Genomic DNA, 19,421 nt, shown 5'->3' with positions numbered 1-19,421 from the left:
ATGTTGTAGATTGTTTAAGCAGTTTAAGTATCAAAATTACGTTGAAATTTAGTCGATTTTCACGAAAAATGTTCACTCGTTTTGAAGTAATTTCTGGTGAAAATTGATTTCGTCTAACTTTGATTTACTCTTGTTCAATATCATATAACAAAAAGCGGCCAAGTGCGAGTCGGACTCGCCCATGAAGGGTTCCGTATTTAGGCGATTTATGGCGTATAAAAAAAAACTACTTACTAGATCTCGTTCAAACCAATTTTCGGTGGAAGTTTACATGGTAATGTACATCATATATTTTTTTTAGTTTTATCATTCTCTTATTTTAGAAGTTACAGGGAGGGGACACACATTTTACCACTTTGGAAGCGTCTCTTGCGCAAACTATTCAGTTTAGAAAAAATTGATATTAGAAACCTCAACATCATTTTTGAAGACCTATCCATAGATACCCCACACGTATGGGTTTGATGAAAAAAAAATTTTTGAGTTTCAGTTCGAAGTATGGGGGACCCCAAAAAATTATTGTTTTTTTTTTATTTTTGTATGAAAATCTTAATGCGGTTCACAGAATACATCTACTTACCAAGTTTCAACAGTATAGTTCTTATAGTTTCGGAGAAAAGTGGCTGTGACATACGGACGGACAGACAGACGGACAGACAGACAGACATGACGAATCTATAAGGGTTCCGTTTTTTGCCATTTGGCTACGGAACCCTAAAAATGTAGTCTATGACAATGTCTATGAAAGTTGGAGTAGGTACAGGATATGTGTAATACAAAATTACCATTTTTAGCAGCAAAAAAAATATGAATTCAAATGCAAGATAAGAAGACGTGCTAATAGATACCAGTACTTGTTATTTCTATTACGCAACAAAAGGTGGACAATTTCATAGACTAAATCTATCAATTTTACATTTTTGCGACTAAAATCGATACCGGCCTCTTAAATCCGAGACAGTGTGGAGGACGGAGTTATTTAGGTATTTTAGGTTACGGCAATGATATTAAATAACTATAGATAGATTATACTCGTACTTGAGGAGCATAAAAAATACTTCCATATTTCTGTGCCTACGAACAATGATTTATATTATAACTCAAGATAGGTTATAGGCGTTCCAAAATTGAAGCGCTTAACTTGTGACAAATTGGACAAGTTGCCTTTAGACGCGGCTGGACAAGCGAGAAATGTGCACGTGCTAACGAGCTCCCGCACACCGAAAGAGAAAGAGACGACTTTATGTTTAAACATCGTTGTTAACAACGAGTGTGACTAAGATGGATGGAATGAGAAAATTAAACAAAAATAACAGATTTCTTCGTAGGCACAGAAATAAATATGGAAGTATTTTTTGTGCTCCTTAAGTATGAGTATAACCTATCTATGGTTACTTATATAATATCATTGCCTACGAAAAAATCTGTTCTTTTTGATTAATTTTCGCATAAATTCGCATTCCATCCATCTTTGTCATATACTCGTTGTTAACCCTTTGACCGCCGTTGGCATGTATACAAGACAACGATAGAACGATGCACTGGCGCCGCTGTCTTGTATACAAGACAAAAATTCAACCGCTCGGTAAATGTGGAAAACATATCAATTATATTTTTTTTTACACATGTTAATGTTTTAGGTCCTTGTTTAAAAAAATTGCATTTATTGCAGCTAGAGAAATCCATTCTTTTATAATAAGGCTCTCAAAAAAATTGCTCCAGATTTCAACGTTTTTTTTGTTCCTCATCGCCGTTGTCTTGTATACAAGACAGCTAGGGATGGGAATGTTAACTCGATATGAGAATATTCAAAATAAATATCAAATCGCAAATCTGGTTTTATTTAAGCATTTGAACACTTGTTAAATGCCAATTGGTGGTAACTAGAATACGTAAAACGAGACGAGAGAGACAGGCATTAACTATAGCTGAAGTTCAGGGAGCTTCTTCAGCTGTTAATAGTAGAGTCAGACAAGTAAATCTGTCCTTGTGGTTTATTTGCAGAACAAAATATTCATTTTAAGATGATAGTGTAGTGGGGAGTGATACCCTGTAGTGACCGCTTCGCACAAGAATGGTACAGGCGGACGCTAGGACTATATAGTCAGTGTCGCCTAACTATGAGAATGTTGTATATTTGCAATTGACGAAAAATTGTCATGGTAGGGAGGATGTAATACGGGAACTGAGAAGCTCATCTAAGGAACATGTCGAATGTGAAACATGCATTCCCGAACATTTCCGATCCCCACCCTTTTCCAATATTATTGTTCTTCACTCATTGACAATTCAATTAACCCACGTGCAATTTTCCCTAATGCAGTTCCGGTACTTAAATTTATATTATCGACACACGATGCGCGGCTCTAACGTTACGCTTATAAAGTTTACGTACCGACAAGCGCTTACGCCGTTGACCTAGAGACTATTATTACTTAATCCGCGCGGAAACAGTCCTTGTCGGTCTGCACTGCGGACAGTCCATGCGCGCCGTTGTCTTGTATAAACGACTTCTTGTACAGCCTAGTGTGGTGATATTACGTCATGAATCGATATTGTTTAGTGGTTGTTTTTAATGATAAAGACCTTTATTTTTAACATTGTCGTGTGTAAAAAATATGTTAATTTTTGGCATTTTCGAAATAAATTAAAGTTGGATAAGAACAAAGCCAAATTGAGAAGATTTTTACCATAAATTGTAAATATCGATATCACTATTTGCAATCCCTAAACCGTTTATTAGTTGTTTACTTAAAATTTGCTCTGGCGTGTGAGTGAGCGCCTTTGCGGACTAGGTCCGGCGGCCAAAAGGTTAAATATAAGTTCGTCTCTTTCGGTGTGGGAGCTCGTTGGCACGTGCACATTGCTCGCGTGCCTCGGTGCGACTAAAGGCAACTTGTACAATTTGTCACAAAAGGTAAGCGCTTCAATTTTGGAACGCCTATAACCTATCTTGAGTTATAAATCATTGGGTTACGGAATAAAACTAACATTCATATCATATCATATCATCATATTTATTCATCAACAATACAAGATTGTGTTTGAAGTACACTTACAATAAAATAACAATTAGGTATCATATACTATTTTAGACTAAATACTTACTAATAACACATTTTAGGACAACATTCACGTTTCACGTTATATATAATGAGATCAAATACTTATGGCATTTATGAACAACTTATACACTATAACTAGACTAAATCAGTATTAAATAACTCATCCAAGCTATAGAAGCAACCTCTTAACAAATATTGCTTCAGTGTTTGCTTAAAGATAGTATACATTGAAATATTTTTTAAATGCTGATGCAGTTTATTAAACAACTTAACAGCCTGATGTCTCACACAGTGCTCCTCAATTTTTGAAGTAGGGCGAAATGAGGGCGAAAATTTATTTTCAAATTTTTAGTCCGTGTCACAGAATAAATAATACATAGTACTAAGTACAGAAGACTCACTCTCTAACAAAACGCGTCTGTTACGATCAGCACAGATATGGCCGCTAGGTGGCGACAGCGCCACGCGCGGCTTATGGCTTTCCCCAAAATTGGGGCGGAACTGATATACTTTTAGCTACCTGTAGCAAAGCGACGAAATCGCGGAGTGAGCCACGCCTGTCCGTGTGAGAAAATGCAGTGCCTCTTCTTTATGCGTTTCCTTCAAATCTTTGCTTGTGTTTGACAAGTTCCGTAAGCAGTTATGTGTACATATACGCAGGGCACTGTAAGTATACCGGGTCAATTTTCAAATAGGCATTTTTTGCTGTCCCACGGCTAAAACTCGAAGTCCATAGGACTTAAAAGACTAGATGTGTATATATTTTAATTCAGTATATTATAAACTTTAAAAATAATGTACAACTGTACCTTAAATATTATTTGTTTCTGACAAAATCGCATTTGAAGGTGCAATAACGGCGAAATTTGCCGATTTTCGCGTGTCCCAGTGGCGGCATAGCCCAATAAAAAAAATCATAACTTTGGATGTAGGCAACGTATTATTACTAGCTTTATATTTTTATAAAGAGCAAATTCTACAGAATTTATTTCATAATTTCGATAATTTAATGAGTTATTTAATAAAACAAGGGAAGCCTTTTTATCGTTGTCCCGCGCGGCACTTGTTTTGTTATGACTTAAAGATACCCCCCCAAAATCTTCTTTGTCTATTGAATAACGATTAGATTAACTTTACGACGCAATAGTGCGGTTAGTTGGGCATCTATCACCATTAAGTTTGCACGCGGAAACAGTTTTATTTATGTAAAAACTGGTAAGAATCTCTTTCGATATATTTTGGTACGACTACAATGACATTTGTATGGACGCGTCATATGTTGGTACACAGTCGAAATAAAAATGTGTATTTCATAATAATAGTTGCAAATATAGTGTTAAAATATATAGTAAAGTAAATAAGTGAATCGGTTATATAGTGTAAGAAATATCGCCAAAAAATATTATTGGCGACATTTGTATGGCGACATTTGTACGGATATTTTGACCGTACAGATGTCGATTGTGGCATACAAATGGCGACATAGTGCCATACAAATGTCGAATAGGCGTCATACAAATGTCGTCAGCCAGGGGTCGGACAAAAAGAGCCGATGACGTAAAAATGACGTAATCTTGCACACAGGATGATGTTTGAGTTTGTATTTAAACTTCCGTGTGACATGTAGTAACAAAGTAGTATTAATAAAGTAACAAAATAATCGTAAATAAATCCATGGAATTAATAATACAGGTGGTAGGGTGATGTAGTGAATAAAATAAATTTCTTCGTTGGTATATCTTGATTACAGCAAGGGCAGTATACGTGTTTGTCACGTACCTCCAAAAACGGAAAATTGCCACAATATTCGAGTACAGATGACATTTTAGAGTGTTTTCTTATACATTAGTAAATATACATTTTAGCTAAATATAATCGTGAAGATACAATAGCTAAACAATAACGAAGTCAATTTATTGTTCATCTGATTGACAATGTGTCAGTCAAAAACGTACGTACTCATTTCAAGTGGCGATATCGTTTAATAAAGAGGTTGATAAATGATAAGTGATAATTGTTTATGAAAATCAAAAATACTATTTGAAATCATCCTATAAGTGGTTTGACGTCATCCGCACTTTTTGTCCGACCCCTGGTCGTCACGGTCTTACAAATGCCACAAAAGTAGATATGAGCGCCGATAGGCATATAGCCGGCGGCGGCGCGCCGGTCAAAATTGGTCGGCGGCGGCGGCGAATCGGCGGCGTGGCCTTCAAACACCTTCGATTAATGAAAAAAGAATTCAAACCAAAATTTTACCGAATAAACATGTTTTTGCTGTAAGAAAGTTATGAAATAAATACATTTTTTATTTTCAAGAATAATTTATTGAATAATGGTACGAAAAAAATTGATATCGTATAAACTGTCGATAAGCGGTATCGCGCGGCATCAGAGGCGGTCTTAATCATGGCGAGGCTTTGGCCGGAAGATCTTAGCGAGACCCTTATCTTTTGTGCTAAGTTAAAAATTGCGGATTGACTGTATCAGGGAAACCTCTTGTCGACAGTCCAAAGAAAATCGAGCTCCGTCATTAACCAATATCGACCCAACAAAACCGATTTATGTCAAAAAGGAGGTCCAACGCCGAGTTCCATGTAACACCGAAGACTTGATTTTGACGCCTCCCAATGCGAGGCCAGAGGATGAGCTGCAGGTAAGAATCGAACGCCAAGTGTAAGCTTGGCTGACGGCAGAACGCCTGGAGCGCCGATTGCGGCACGCTTCTGCGGGAGGCCGAGCTGCAAGAGAGCAGAGCGAGGGTGCAGGCCGATAAAGACTGAAGCCATAGTGTTAAAGATCTGGAGCTTTCCTGCTGGCGCATTCGTGCGACGCCAAAGGCCGAGCTGAAATGGAGCTATAATCGGATAAGGACCAATGCTCAAGCGTTTTAAAACAGGTCGAAAGTTGAGCTCCAAACAGGGTCAAAAACTTGCAGGTTCAGATAGAGGCTTAATTCCATGCGAGCGATGCTAGGCCAAAGATTGAGCTGCGAGAGAGCAAAGCTTGAAATTTCAACAGTGGCCAAGTTTAATTGAGACCCGATTCCGACGCACTTCCTATACAATCTATAAATTGTAATGTGGAACGTTCCACAATAAAAATGGAAGGAAATCAGTATGTTTATTACAAGCATATTGATGTTAAAATTGATATTAAATAATTTCGTTTCCCCAAGACTAGTAGCGCGGTTACTAGACAGATGAGCAGACATAGGTAGGAATCCGTGGGGTAAATTTTCTTGACAGGTAAGGACTTCCTATATCGATAAACTCAATTATCGATGCTCGTTCTATATACTAACTAGTGATCACACAAAGGTTTGCTTGTAAAAATATGTTTTTATTGAAAGCTGTAGAAATCAAATAAAATAATAACTCAATTCGCTTTGATTTATAATCAATCAATAAAGAGGTTGAGATAATATTGACTATTTCATAGTGCAATAAGTATTACGCCCTACCTTTATATAACCTAGAGATTATTTAAAATATGCTATGTGTGAATTTCATAGTTGTCTTCAAAACAATACTTACAAAAACACACAATGTTGGGGGCGATCACTAGTATATAGAACGAGCATCGATAATTGAGTTTATCGATATAGGAAGTCCCTACCTGTCAAGAAAATTTGCCCCGCGGATTCCTATGTCTGCAGATAAGTTTGCATTTGCCTTCGATATTTTTGAATTATATGGGCCTAAAATACCTTTTGAAATTCAAAATTTGAATGCCTACAAACTATTCGAAATGGCGCCGTTAATGATCTAAACTCGATTAAAAATATATTATCTGATTCTGAAAGTAGTAGTAACTACCAAGGTCACGCCGATGCCACGCCGATAGCGCAGCGTCGGCGGCGGCGGCGAGAAAATTTTGTCGGCGGCGGCGGCGCGCCGGCGCGGCGCTCATATCTACACAAAAGTAATAAAATAGTGACATAAACATTTTGATACTGCCATACAATGTCGACAAAATGCCATATCCATGTCAAAAGCGCCTTAAAAATTGCTAAATAGTGTCATACAAATGTCGATCTTTAGACGTCCATATCTAGCTAACTATAAACATTAAACAGTAGAGTGGTGCCTCGTACAGTATATTTTTTGTTGTTAAAAATACTTCCTAATACGATGATTATAAATCTAATTTTCCAAAAATAAAAAATTGCCATACAAATGTCGAAAAAACACCCTCTTCAAAAATTGACCCTACCAAGCTTAAGGAAATATTGCCTACAAGAGACCCACGGTGGAATTCGAAATAATTATGGTTCTTATAGCCCTTTTTTGAGCGATTAGAACTCTGTTCACGTTATATCTGAAACTGTTACCCCAGAACATAATGCTATAGCGCAATTTCGATTCAATTAGAGCATGATACACTAATTTCGTCTCTGAGGCTTCTCAAGGCGTAGCACGCAGAATTAACTACGTTTTCAATAGCTTCCAGCTCCTGTACCCAGTTTAACTTTGAGTCGAGATGTATGCCAAGGAACAACATTTTCAACTATGTCTATAGTGGATCCGTTCATAATGATGTCAAGTCTGTCAGTTCTTTTGGAGTTTTGGTTAAAATGCAACCATTTCCGAGCATGTTTGAGATAAAGTCTTCAATCTAATGGCCTGGTCTATGACCGCGCATTGTTTATTGTTTATTATTTAAAAAAAATGTAATTACAGCGTTCGCCAATACATTACAGTCTTAAATTGTAGAGCGCAGCGTCATGTATGCCGAATATATACTCCTAAACACTGTCATGAGACTAGTGTATCGAAGCTCCGCCATGCCCCCCGCCGAAAGCACCATCGTCTGCGAATTCTGTAGAATAACCAACACAATTTTCATGTTCTGTACATCGAAATTCTCCCACTTACAAGAATACACCGCTTCCTTAAATGTTAAACTCGCATCGATGAGGCGCTGTCCTGTGAAACAATCCAGGGAGACCAGGGTTAAAGCGAAGGGTATCTGTAAATAGGTATTCTCTAATCCACCCAGCAATTCAACTATAAGAGATATCGCCAGTAAGCAAAATTCAATGGCAGTGGAGTTGCTAAAAATGTCTTTAGTTAATCGTAATAGGGCTAAGTTGGCAGCGTGCGCTTGGATGATGAATTCTAGCTGTTGTTTAATATATTGATTTCTTAGTTTCTTTTGATTCTGAACGTCTCCGAAGGTCAATGCTTGAGCGTCGGTCCAGAGATGGAGTAGCTCATGGCTCAGGGCTGTCATTTGTGCTTCTATGTAGCCTGTGACGACGATGAGGAGGCACTCGACAGTCCCAACCGCATGCGCCATAAATATCGAGGCCGTACCTATTACAATGTGAGATATCTCGAAGTTTGGTGATTCGTACATTGGTTCTAGTCCTGAAACAATAAGACAGTAAGAAGATTTGCAAAATATATGTAAGTACTCTAAAGTAAAAAGAGGGCCCTGCGCCAAGACACCGGAAAGATGAATCATATTACGGACACGGTCCGTCGGACAGTTGTTCATCAATATAACCCGAGAATGGGTAAAGAGTAGATACCTACTGTGAAAGCTCTCAGTCCGTAGCCCGAAAAAACATGGAAAATTTTATCGCTAAACCGCTTTTACGAACCAGACCTGATGTATTAATTATGCACTGCTTTTAAACTCTCGCCAGTCGTCGGGATTTCTAATCAAAATTTCATATGCACATAGGAGAATCTGACTTCTGTATTGTGTAATAGACTCTAAATCTGAAGTGCGCTTTTACTAACCGTAAAGAACTTGCAAGTCTTCCATTAAATGCTTTCCAGGCAGCAGGTGTGGCAGCAACACATAGATTAGGCCGTTGCTGACCAGCATTGTCCAGACGAAGATGGCTCGGCGCTTCACAATCCGCAGGTTCTTGAGAAGATTCTGGTACATTCGGCTGTCTCGGTCTATGCGCTTGTCGAATGCTAGGTATGCTACAAATGCTTTCTTTGCGCGGTTGCTAGCAACAATGTTAAGTAGATTAGTTTTATGTTTGAACGGAAATAAATTAAACATAACGTTAACCTCAAATTGGGGTCATTTCAGGTCAGGAGCCTACCCATGGCATTTTGCTCGCTTTGCCACCCTATAGTTACTTACGCTACTGCATTAGCAGTTGATCAGCTAACTAAGACTGAAACTGCGTTTTGGCTAGATTGGCGTCCGTTGCTGAATATAGTTTTAGGTTCTAATTTGTCCAACGTTTATGAACATTTGTAAAATACATTTGATGCAGGCCCCAACTACGTCTGAGGGCCGGTATATGTCGCAAAGAGAAATAACGATCAACTATCGAGAATATTTTTAAGAAAGTATATTTGTGTCGCTTAACTTCAAACTCGAGTAAATCCATTCGACCTTCTCAGGAAATATCTACCCTACCACCGCCCACACTGTACATCGGTGGACTTTATACCTTTTGTGATAAGGTCCACCGATGTACAGCTAGGAGTGTTGCTGTTTATACTAAACTTTTCTTAATACCAAAATCGCATAATCTGACAGATGGATTTACCCGAGTTTGAAGTTGAGCGACTCAATTTGTTGTCTGCTGTTACCTGTTCAGATGCAGAGAGAAGAGCTTAACCAAGCAGATGGCGCATGCGGTGCCCAATGAGATGTTGACCATGATCGCTACCAGGTCGTCGGTCTCGCGCCATAACACGAACCATGCCAGGGAGACATACACGTAGACGATCTCAACAACGATTATCGTCAGAACCACGAACGCTATAGGAGTTCCTGGAATTTCAGTAAGTAAACGAACATCTTTTTGATACTTTTATCATACCTATCCTCGTAAACTAATTCTGGCAAATCAACTTTGTCGGTAAAAAAAGGCGCGAAATTATTTTTTCTATGAGAAGACCACTCTTTGTGTCAATATTTTTAAATTTGCCGCCTATTTTTGCAGTGTTATTTTTTAAGTGCGAGGCCGTGGGTGAGGGGCTCTTCGCCACGCCTAGCTACGCCACTGTCTCTTAGGATTCGCCATTTTGTAATACTATAGCTTACACCTACCCATGGTATAATAATATACTCCGCCTGGTACTCTCTTCCGACCGCGTGACTGACACAAGCCTACGTTATCATGCGACAGCGTTATATGATAATATGCGATAGCGCTATATAAAGTGGCAATGTTATTGTGACGTAGGCTTGTGTCACTTTGGGTAGAGAGACCATGCTTTATTAGAATATGCACCTACCTCTTCCATCGACGTTTATCGCCATATGCTTCATCAGAGACTCAACGTTTGATAACATGGTCGGCAAGTCACAGTACTCCAGACCAAACCTACAATAAAGTCACATCAGTCAGGAGATTTGATTTTATATGGACTAACGTGGTCACAATGATGCGAATCCGCACGCCCCCCCGGTGTGTAAGTGAGGCAGCGCTATGCTCATATCTTGCTCGCACTCCGTGTGGCTTGCGGATCCTCAACAATTATGAACTAGTGCTAGTGAATTGTGTTAGAGAGGATTGGCACGCCATATTGGCGCCCCTTGGCTACTTTGGGACATTATAGAATAGTAGATTGTTAACCAAGGGATGAAATGATGTCTTTCGCCCGAGTTAAACACTCTACTTTTCATTTCGAATACGAGGAAAGTAAAAAGAATGTGTTTTTTTAAAAACATGACTAAGTATACATTTTTAGAGTATTTTTTTAGGGTACTTTCAACTTTCCATTAACAATTTAGGCAAAAGTATCGTTATTTAAGGAATGAGGAGTCAAATATCAGAATGGAAATTGTATAACAAATCCATTTATACCCAAATTTAAATTGCTTATCGTAAAAAAAATTAAAAATACGTACTTGGAACCTAAAATGCTCTAGTGCAGAAACGTATCATTTTCAGTACATCTTTTAGAACAACAATGATCCTCTTTCAGAGCATGAGAAATGAAAAATTATGTTATCTAGTATCTACAGTTATCAAAATAACCAGAACCAACTTACCTGCGCAACTTCTCCCGTATAGTTAAAACCTTAAATCCAACAGTGCCCCCTAAGCCAATTGGCTGGGACAGCACCATTGAAGTCACCATCTAGTTTGTACTTTATAATATGCAATAGAAACCAGAATGAATAGAGATTAACTTTTATGTCGTATTGTTCGATGTAAGTACTCCTCAATTTAAGCTCCAGGATAGTACTATCTTCTTTATTTATTAACTTAATAACTAGCTACAGGTATAACGTTTAGTTTTTGGGAATCTATATAAATTATGTGTAGTTGCTTCATCTGTAAGGTGCAGTCTAATGTAGGTGGGCCATTTTATTTAAAGTTGTCCCCTACACTTTTTTTTAATTTGTGAATTTCTATGTTATTTCTACTCAGAATCACGAGCTCTTTCTATCCTAATAGGTAAAAAAAAGTGTCCCAAGGCTTTTTTCCCATTCCGTTACCATTTTTCATAGACTTTGTATGGCGGTTTCGGAATGGAAAGATAGAAAAATGTATGGAAATTTTGGGACACTTTTTTTCTCCTATTAGGATCAAAAGAGCTTATGATTCTGTTCTGAGTAGAAATATCATAAAATATCCCAATTTTGAAAAAAAAAGTGTAGGGGACAACTTTAAATACTTAAAATGGCCCAGGTACGCGGAACGGGGAGCCGTGGCGTATGTGTGTGACGTAATGTGTCGTCAACCGGTCTTCGTGCGAGTACTTATGTTGCGCCAACACGTAGGTATGTTAAATTGCTTTCCTACCAGTATATCAGTTGTCTTGCTATTCCCTAAAGAGGTTAAAGATACGCAACCCTCAAGCTCTCAAGTTTTAATTGTAGGAAGTAGCTGTTAATTTTAGACTGATTTAAATAATAATTACGTTAATTTAAAGTTGCACTGCATTTATACTGCTAATTGAAGACTAGTTAAGGCCCCTGACGCGACTCCATTAAATTCTTTACAACCCGAATTACTTTTGAGTTTCATGTTGCATTATATAAAAATTGTCATGCTGCCGTATTTCATGGCTAAAATTATTGTGTTAGTCAGCAGAAGATTTTACTAAGCGGGCTAGGCGTTCTAATATATTTATACCTAAACAAAACTATACTTTATTGTTAAGTAAATATAAGAGCGTGTGTAAGTACCTAATCACACTTAAATAAATGATTAAAAACTACGATTACCAAAACAAGAAAAAAAAACAACGGGTTGCACTCCGGGCGTGGCGACAGAAGTGAAAACTCAATGACTAGTCCAAAATGTCTGCAGCACTATGTATAATTGACCCATCCTCCTTTCTATTGAAAAACTTTAGTTCCGAAATTGCTGGCCAGTGAGCTTTGTAGCGTTAATTGTTTATGATTCGAATAGAAATTGTAAAGTTACCTTGCAGACCTCGCATCTAAATATATTTTGGTCATGATATTTTGAGTTTTATTCACCAGTACTAGAGTTCACTTTTATTAGCGATTTCATCAAGATGTAGCTTTATTGAATTATATTTGAGTGATATAAAGTTAGAATGTAGGTAACTGTGAGATCCTCGTATTTCAGCCCGTACAAGATTAGAACCTTTTTCATGTAATGTCATTGAGTTTTTCTTTATTGATTTAAATGCCATCTAAATGAGTTGCCATCTAAACCTTACGGTCACGTGATCGCCTTACGCTGTCTCGAGTTTATCATTTTTTCCCCACCTCAAAAAGTGCCCAGCGCCCCTAAAGAAGTTTTCACTTCAAAAACTACCAGTGAAATAAATTTGAATAGGCTCTACTTCAATAGTATTTTATACAATCGTGATATATAATAGAGCTTTTTCCGATATCGGATCGGACATGTGAAAACGCTCTAAAAGTGTCACACTTCTTCAACTGACGATGTGGTGGAATATGTTTGCAAGTAGATCCATTACGAGCTGAAAGTGTTCCAGCTGCGATCGCGCCATTATGTGCACTTCAGATCTTTCAATTTCAATTCAATTTTCAATTTATTTATTTAAAACAAAATGCAACTTTACAGGACTAGCCTAAGTCATTACATTTCTTATAGAGTTAGACCAAGAAAAGTCTGCAGCGATTTTGATAGCCCACGCAGTGCAAGTGTTAATTACACGTCATAAATTCATAGAAGTTTGACGTTTAAAATGACACTTGCATTGCGTGGGCTATCAAAATCGCTGCAGACTTTTCTCGGTCTGACTCTACCTAAATTCAATACCTCGCATAATTTTGAACAATCTCTCTCAATAACCGTCCAGCCGTCCGCAAACAAATCGCAGGAGTGTTGCACAGACAGCACAGCACCGAGTTTATTGAGCGTGTTCAGCGCTCGGCAAACGGGCGAGTTGCGCCGCGAGACGCAGCCGATCAGCACGAAACCGCGCACGCCCGTCCGGGACAAATAATCTACAAGCCTCGCCAACTAACTCGGGACAGTTCAGGCGACCACGCAGGATACGGAGCACAGTTATTAGCTGGTCGAACAGTCTGCGCGTCGCTAGTGCGTTGTATCCTAGCGTGCCCTGCAAGTAGGCTGTCGGATACATGAAAGGATAGGATGGTACCCGTACAGCTTCTTGAAGAGAGTACGCAGAAAACCTTTCAGCAACCAGAGACCGCATATGGTCATATATATGGTAATGAGTGCGGGATAGAGCGTCGCAATCAATGAGGTAGTTCGAAAGTATTTCTTGCCTAGCCCGGGTCATAGAGAAAAAAATACATAGAGTGCTCACTCCATACATCAGTTTTAGTACCAAAAAGACTATTAGCATCTAGCATCGAGTAGCGGAACTATCAGTACTGCTACTTGACAATAGATGTAGCTTTAGACTTTTATGTCGTCAGCATATAAAAGTAGTTTACCAGCAACCAGACATCTGGAAAGATCATTCACCATAATAGAAAAGAGCAAGGATCCCTGACTAACATCAGATCTCGTTGCATACGGATCGGAGTCAAAGCAACCTAGCCGAACGAATTGTTTGCGATCCTTCAGGTAGCTGGCAAAAAATTTAGGGAGTGATGGATCAAAACCTACCGCGGACAGCTTCTCTAAAAGGATATCGTTGTCAACCTGGTCAAACGCTTTCCTGAAATCAAGGTATGCAGCATCAACTTGGCATCCTTCGTCCAGTTTATCCGAGACGTGGTTTACGAGCGAGAGAAGGTTTGTGTTTACAGAGCGGCCTTTCCTGAACCCATGCTGCGCATCACTTAAATAAGGATCCACTAAAGCGTACAGTTTAGAGTGCAAAACACTCTCGAACACCTTAGCAAATGAACTCAGGATAGCGATGGGACGGTAGTTTTCGGTTCGTGACTTTTCACCCGACTTTAAGATTGGTGTCACTCGACTTCGTCTTCCAACTATGAGGATAGGTGCCAGACTTGAGCGCCAAATTGAATACATGGGCTAGAGGACCCGAAAGTTGGGATTTAAAGGCCTTAATTATAAACGCGGGCACATTGTCCGGTCCTAGCGCACAATCCGGGTTTCAGTTTATCAACTCCCGAGTCCCACCTCACGCTCAGAGGTGGTGGTGGTTTCGTAGTGGGCGTGCCGGGGCCGTTGCTGGAAACCATCGCGAGCGCGGACTTCTGGCCGAAGGGTGTGGTGTTTCGGCGATTCCGTGGGAATCTGCCAAATCCTACACCGGAACATGCGACACAACTGAAAACCGCCGTGTCGCCGAAATATTTTTTAGCTTATAAGATTTTTTACTATTCTACGTATGTTAGTTTGTACTAGGTATGTAGGTATCATGGGCCTTAGTTGCCTGATAATAAATGATATTTAATTTTCGGCGTTTAGACGTTTCTGCTTGTTAAAAATTAAAATGAATATGGGTAGCACATCGTAACTGGTGAATTCCCAATATGATTTGGAACTCGGTAACCAACGAACGACAGTTTTTTGAAGTGAAAAATGTACTAAGAGCTTTTTCTATCACTATCACTACACTTTATAAAACAAAGTCCTCCGCCGCGTTTGTTTGTGTAGGGTAGACTGGGTACGGTTGTGCCAGAGTACGGTAGTGACAGCCGTTATATGTATGTACTTTATTGTACATATAAATAAAAACACGAGAAACACAGTTACAGAGTGAATTAATTACAACAAAGGCGAACTTATCCCTGTATGGGACCTCTTCCAGTTAACCTTTGAGGAAATGAGTAGGACAGAAGTAACGATGAATGACAAACAAAAGCAAAAGTGTATAACCATTAAAATTAATGAAATTCAAGTTTTGAATACACATTACTACAAATACATAAATAGATATATAACAATACAAGAATGCATACACATATAAATATAACATAAATATAACATAAATAAAAATAAATAAATACTCAATATGTAATATAAATAAACAGATATGAATTCGAACCAGAAAAGTAAAGGAAATTAAAGAAGTAGGTACTTTTTATTCGAGAAAAACAGAATGATCTAAGTATCGGAAAGCCACAGTTTTCTAAGCCCCGCCTTTTCGTTATAACATCGAAACTATACGTGAGGTAGACTTCAAGAGGAGAGAAGCAGCATACAGCTTGGCAAAAAAGAGTAGAAATTAAAAAGTGAAAACACTGTAATGTCGTCCCGTTTTCTTATATAAATTGGTTTGAAAGGGATGATACTATGTACAATGTTGCCACTTTTTAATTTCTACTCTTTTTTTTTGCCAAGCTGTAGAAGTCTGAATGCGTGTCCCAGTATTCCGTCAGCCAGCGCGCGACGTTAAAGTAAGCAGGAGCCCACATTGCTTTTCAACATTCAAAAGTATTTTATTTCGATAATTGCCGGTAATTGGATACAGATATTACAGATAGATTATCTACTATTTTATTTAGTTATAAGTTCATCATTAGTAGTTAATTGCGAGTGATTACTTTTTACGTAGATTATTAGGCTCATGTCTTAATTTCCTTTACTTTTCTGGTTCGAATTCATATCTATTTATTTATATTACTTACCGTAAAATGGGGTGAGTAGGGTCAAAACTGAAATTCAAACCTCGATAACATTTTATTTTTACGTATGAAAACTGAATGGTGTATATAATAAGTGTTCCGGACGTTTGTATTTTAGTTTTTATTTTAATTTGGGTAGTTCCATTTCATAACTTTGACGATAAAGAGGAAAACCCATCTCGCCCCGTAGTGCCTCGTATTTGGGGTGAGAGGGGTTTTCATACAAAGGTGATTTTGGAAGATTGTGGGGTCGTTTTTTTTTATTATGTGTATTACTATAGCTCCATTTTAAATTGGAATACATTATTTTTGTAGCAGTAGCCTTAAAATCCCTTCTCACCCCCCTCTCAAACCTTCTCTCCCCATTCATAACCCACCTCTCCCCGCGAAACCTACTTACCCCGTTTTACGGTATATATTGAGTATTTATTTATTTTTATTTATGTTATGCATGTGCATGTGTGTGTATGCATTCTTGTATTGTTATATATCTATTTATGTATATTTGTAGTAATGTGTATTCAAAACTTTTATGGTTGACACTTGTATATATATAAATATATTATATGTAATATATGTTTAGTATTTATGTATGTAGCATGTATTTTATTTTATAATATTATTTATGTATTTTATTTACTTGTGGACATTTTGGTTAGTTTACTTTTAAAATGTTACCTACTGTGCATTACGTAAGTTGGTCTATCTAATTTGAATTCTCCCCTCATCTACTCGAAGGTTAGCTGGAAGAGATCCCTTACAGGGATAAGTTCTCCTTTGTAACTTTATTTCTGTAAATATTATGTAAACCTGTGTTGTGCGCAATAAAGTGATTACTACTCCTACTATTACTTATTAAGTACGGTTTTTCGATACCTATTCAATATTAAAAAATAAACGTGTTATAATGATGAAGAGGTAAGTAATAAAATATGAAATATAGATGGTCAACCAAATCTTGTCAGTAAAAAAAGGCGCGAAATTCAAATTTTCTATGGGACGACAGGCCTTCGTGCCTACATTTTTCAAATTTGCCGCCTTTTTCTACTGACAAGATTTGGTTGACCCAGTATATGTACATAATATATTTTTTGTATTCTTACATTAACAGTAGGTTTTTATGCTGATTAAAGCAAACTAATATTAACACTCATCAACCAGTAGTCATGAATTGGAACAAGTATAAATTAAAAAAAACTGGAAAAGTGAAAAGCACTATAGTGATGGGTAGGACATCAATTTAAAATGAGTTTGTATGAGTACCTCATTTTCTAAAATGAGGTGTTACAATGTCTTACTTCAAATGAGGTGAGGTACTAGCATATTTTCAGCATCGACTATTCCATTAATTCCAACAGCGACAATTTTTTTATGGAAGGTTTATGTATAATTTGTTAATCCGTGCGAAGCCGGGGCGGGTCGGTAGTTATTATATAGAAGTGACTAACTTACCACCTCAGATTAATGTGATGCGCGCGAGTAAATGAGTAAAATGAATAGAGGAGTAAAGTAAGACATTTTTGCGGTACGAAGTACTGCGACAAATTAACAAAATGAGTGGTACAAATGAGGTGCCTCACGAGTGAGCGACTCAACACTAAAGCACTAGTTTGCGAAAACCAACTTTTCGTACGCTAAACAGCTAGGTACCTCAGCACTTTTTGAGAAATTATCTATCTATGTACCTATCACTGGTTATTATTTGGGGTTATAAATTATAATACTTAAAGGTATGGTAAATAAAATAATACCTAAACAGATGTAATTGAAAAAAAAAAAGTTTATTAAAGTTAATAACCTAATTTGTTCACCGTACTAATTAATACAATCACTATTAGTTTATAATTCACTAAAAGATGATTGACTTAATTATTGATTAATTAATCTACTTAATTAATCACGTCAGTACATAATTTATGAAGTACAATAATTATATTAGTATCAACTTACCCCCTTATTCATAAACGTTTACTAAAGTTGACAAGCCGATAATAATCATTTGTCCCTTTCCATCATACCAATAAGTCGGAAAGGGACAAACGAGTACATATTATGGGCTTGACAACTTTAGTAAACGTTTATGAATAAGGGCGATTGTGCACTACAATGAATTTTACTGTCCGGCAGTCCGAGTTTTCATGGTCAGATATGGCACGAAAAAAACGGATGATTGGCTTGTGCACTTGTCCGTCTTTTTACTCGCAGGTGCGGCGCGGTGTCATGAAAAAAACGGATGATTGGCTTGTGCACTTGTCCGTCTTTTTACTAAAAGAGAGGCCCGCCCCCGCTCGGCCAAGTCATGAATAATACTAATTCCAGACGCAGTGCACAAGCATAAACACGTTTTTCATGGCTGTCATCTCGGACCGGAAAAAAACTGTCCGGAATGGGGAAAAGTAAAATGTCGGACGGTAAAATTACGTCTAGTGCACAAGCTACTATATACATTTCATGGCGTGCCATATCGGACCGTAAAAACTCGGACTGCCGGACAGTAAAATTCATTGTAGTGCACAATCGCCCTAAGGGGGTTAGTATTTACTTAACTTTCAATATTCCATTGGCGACGATTAACTCAGTGCTGCAGCGCAATACAGAATTGGGTACTTTCCTCTACTTAAAATAAATTATTTCACACCGTGCACGAAATAAAGCACCAGATAATTCTTAGAAAAACATAGATAGAAGTTATTTTTAAACACAATTTCTATTTAATAAATCAGATAGAAATATAAAAAGCGGCCAAGTGCGAGTCGGACTCGCCCATAGAGGGTTCCGTATTTAGGGGATTTATGACGTATAAAAAAAACTACTTACTAGATCTCGTTCAAACCAATTTTCGGTGGAAGTTTGCATGGTAATGTACATCATATATTTTTTTTAGTTTTATCATTCTATTTTAGAAGTTACAGGGGGGACGACGACACACATTTTACCACTTTGGAAGTGTCTCTCGCGCAAACTATTCAGTATAGAAAAAAATGATATTAGAAACCTCAATATCATTTTTGAAGACCTATCCATAGATACGCCACACGTATGGGTTTGATGAAAAAAAAAAAATGAGTTTCAGTTCTAAGTACGCGGTTCACAGAATACATCTACTTACCAAGTTTCAACAGTATAGATCTTATAGTTTCGGAAAAAAGTGGCTGTGACATACGGACGGACGGACAGACAGACAGACAGTCACACAGACAGACAGACAGACAGACAGTCAGACATGACGAATCTATAAGGGTTAAGTTTTTTGCCATTTGGCTACGGAACCCTAAAAAGTAGGCGAGTTGACCGTAACGTCACTACACACGTTTTCATATAAATTCCATATTGACAGATCGTTTTAACAGTTCTAAAAAAGAAGCTGATTTGACTAGTAGGAAAGTACCCAATTGTAGGATGTTAGCT

General features: G+C 37.8%; 1 protein-coding gene across 1 annotated transcript; it reads right to left on the bottom strand.

The window, feature by feature from the left end:
- Positions 1-7,769: 7,769 nt before the first annotated feature.
- Positions 7,770-11,119, bottom strand: LOC134654376 (uncharacterized). Its single transcript, XM_063509839.1, has 5 exons — positions 11,043-11,119; positions 10,273-10,371; positions 9,632-9,811; positions 8,816-9,033; positions 7,770-8,437 (listed from the first exon to the last, which is right to left on the bottom strand). Exons 1-5 carry the CDS (start codon positions 11,117-11,119, stop codon positions 7,770-7,772), a joined length of 1,242 nt encoding a protein of 413 aa, XP_063365909.1.
- Between the last annotated feature and the right edge of the window lie 8,302 nt (positions 11,120-19,421).

This window comes from Cydia amplana, chromosome 14 (assembly GCF_948474715.1).
Source record: "Cydia amplana chromosome 14, ilCydAmpl1.1, whole genome shotgun sequence".
NCBI classification, from domain to species: Eukaryota; Metazoa; Arthropoda; class Insecta; order Lepidoptera; family Tortricidae; genus Cydia; species Cydia amplana.
Note: the sequence above shows the minus strand (reverse complement) of the source record. Positions and strands in the feature narration are given on the sequence as shown.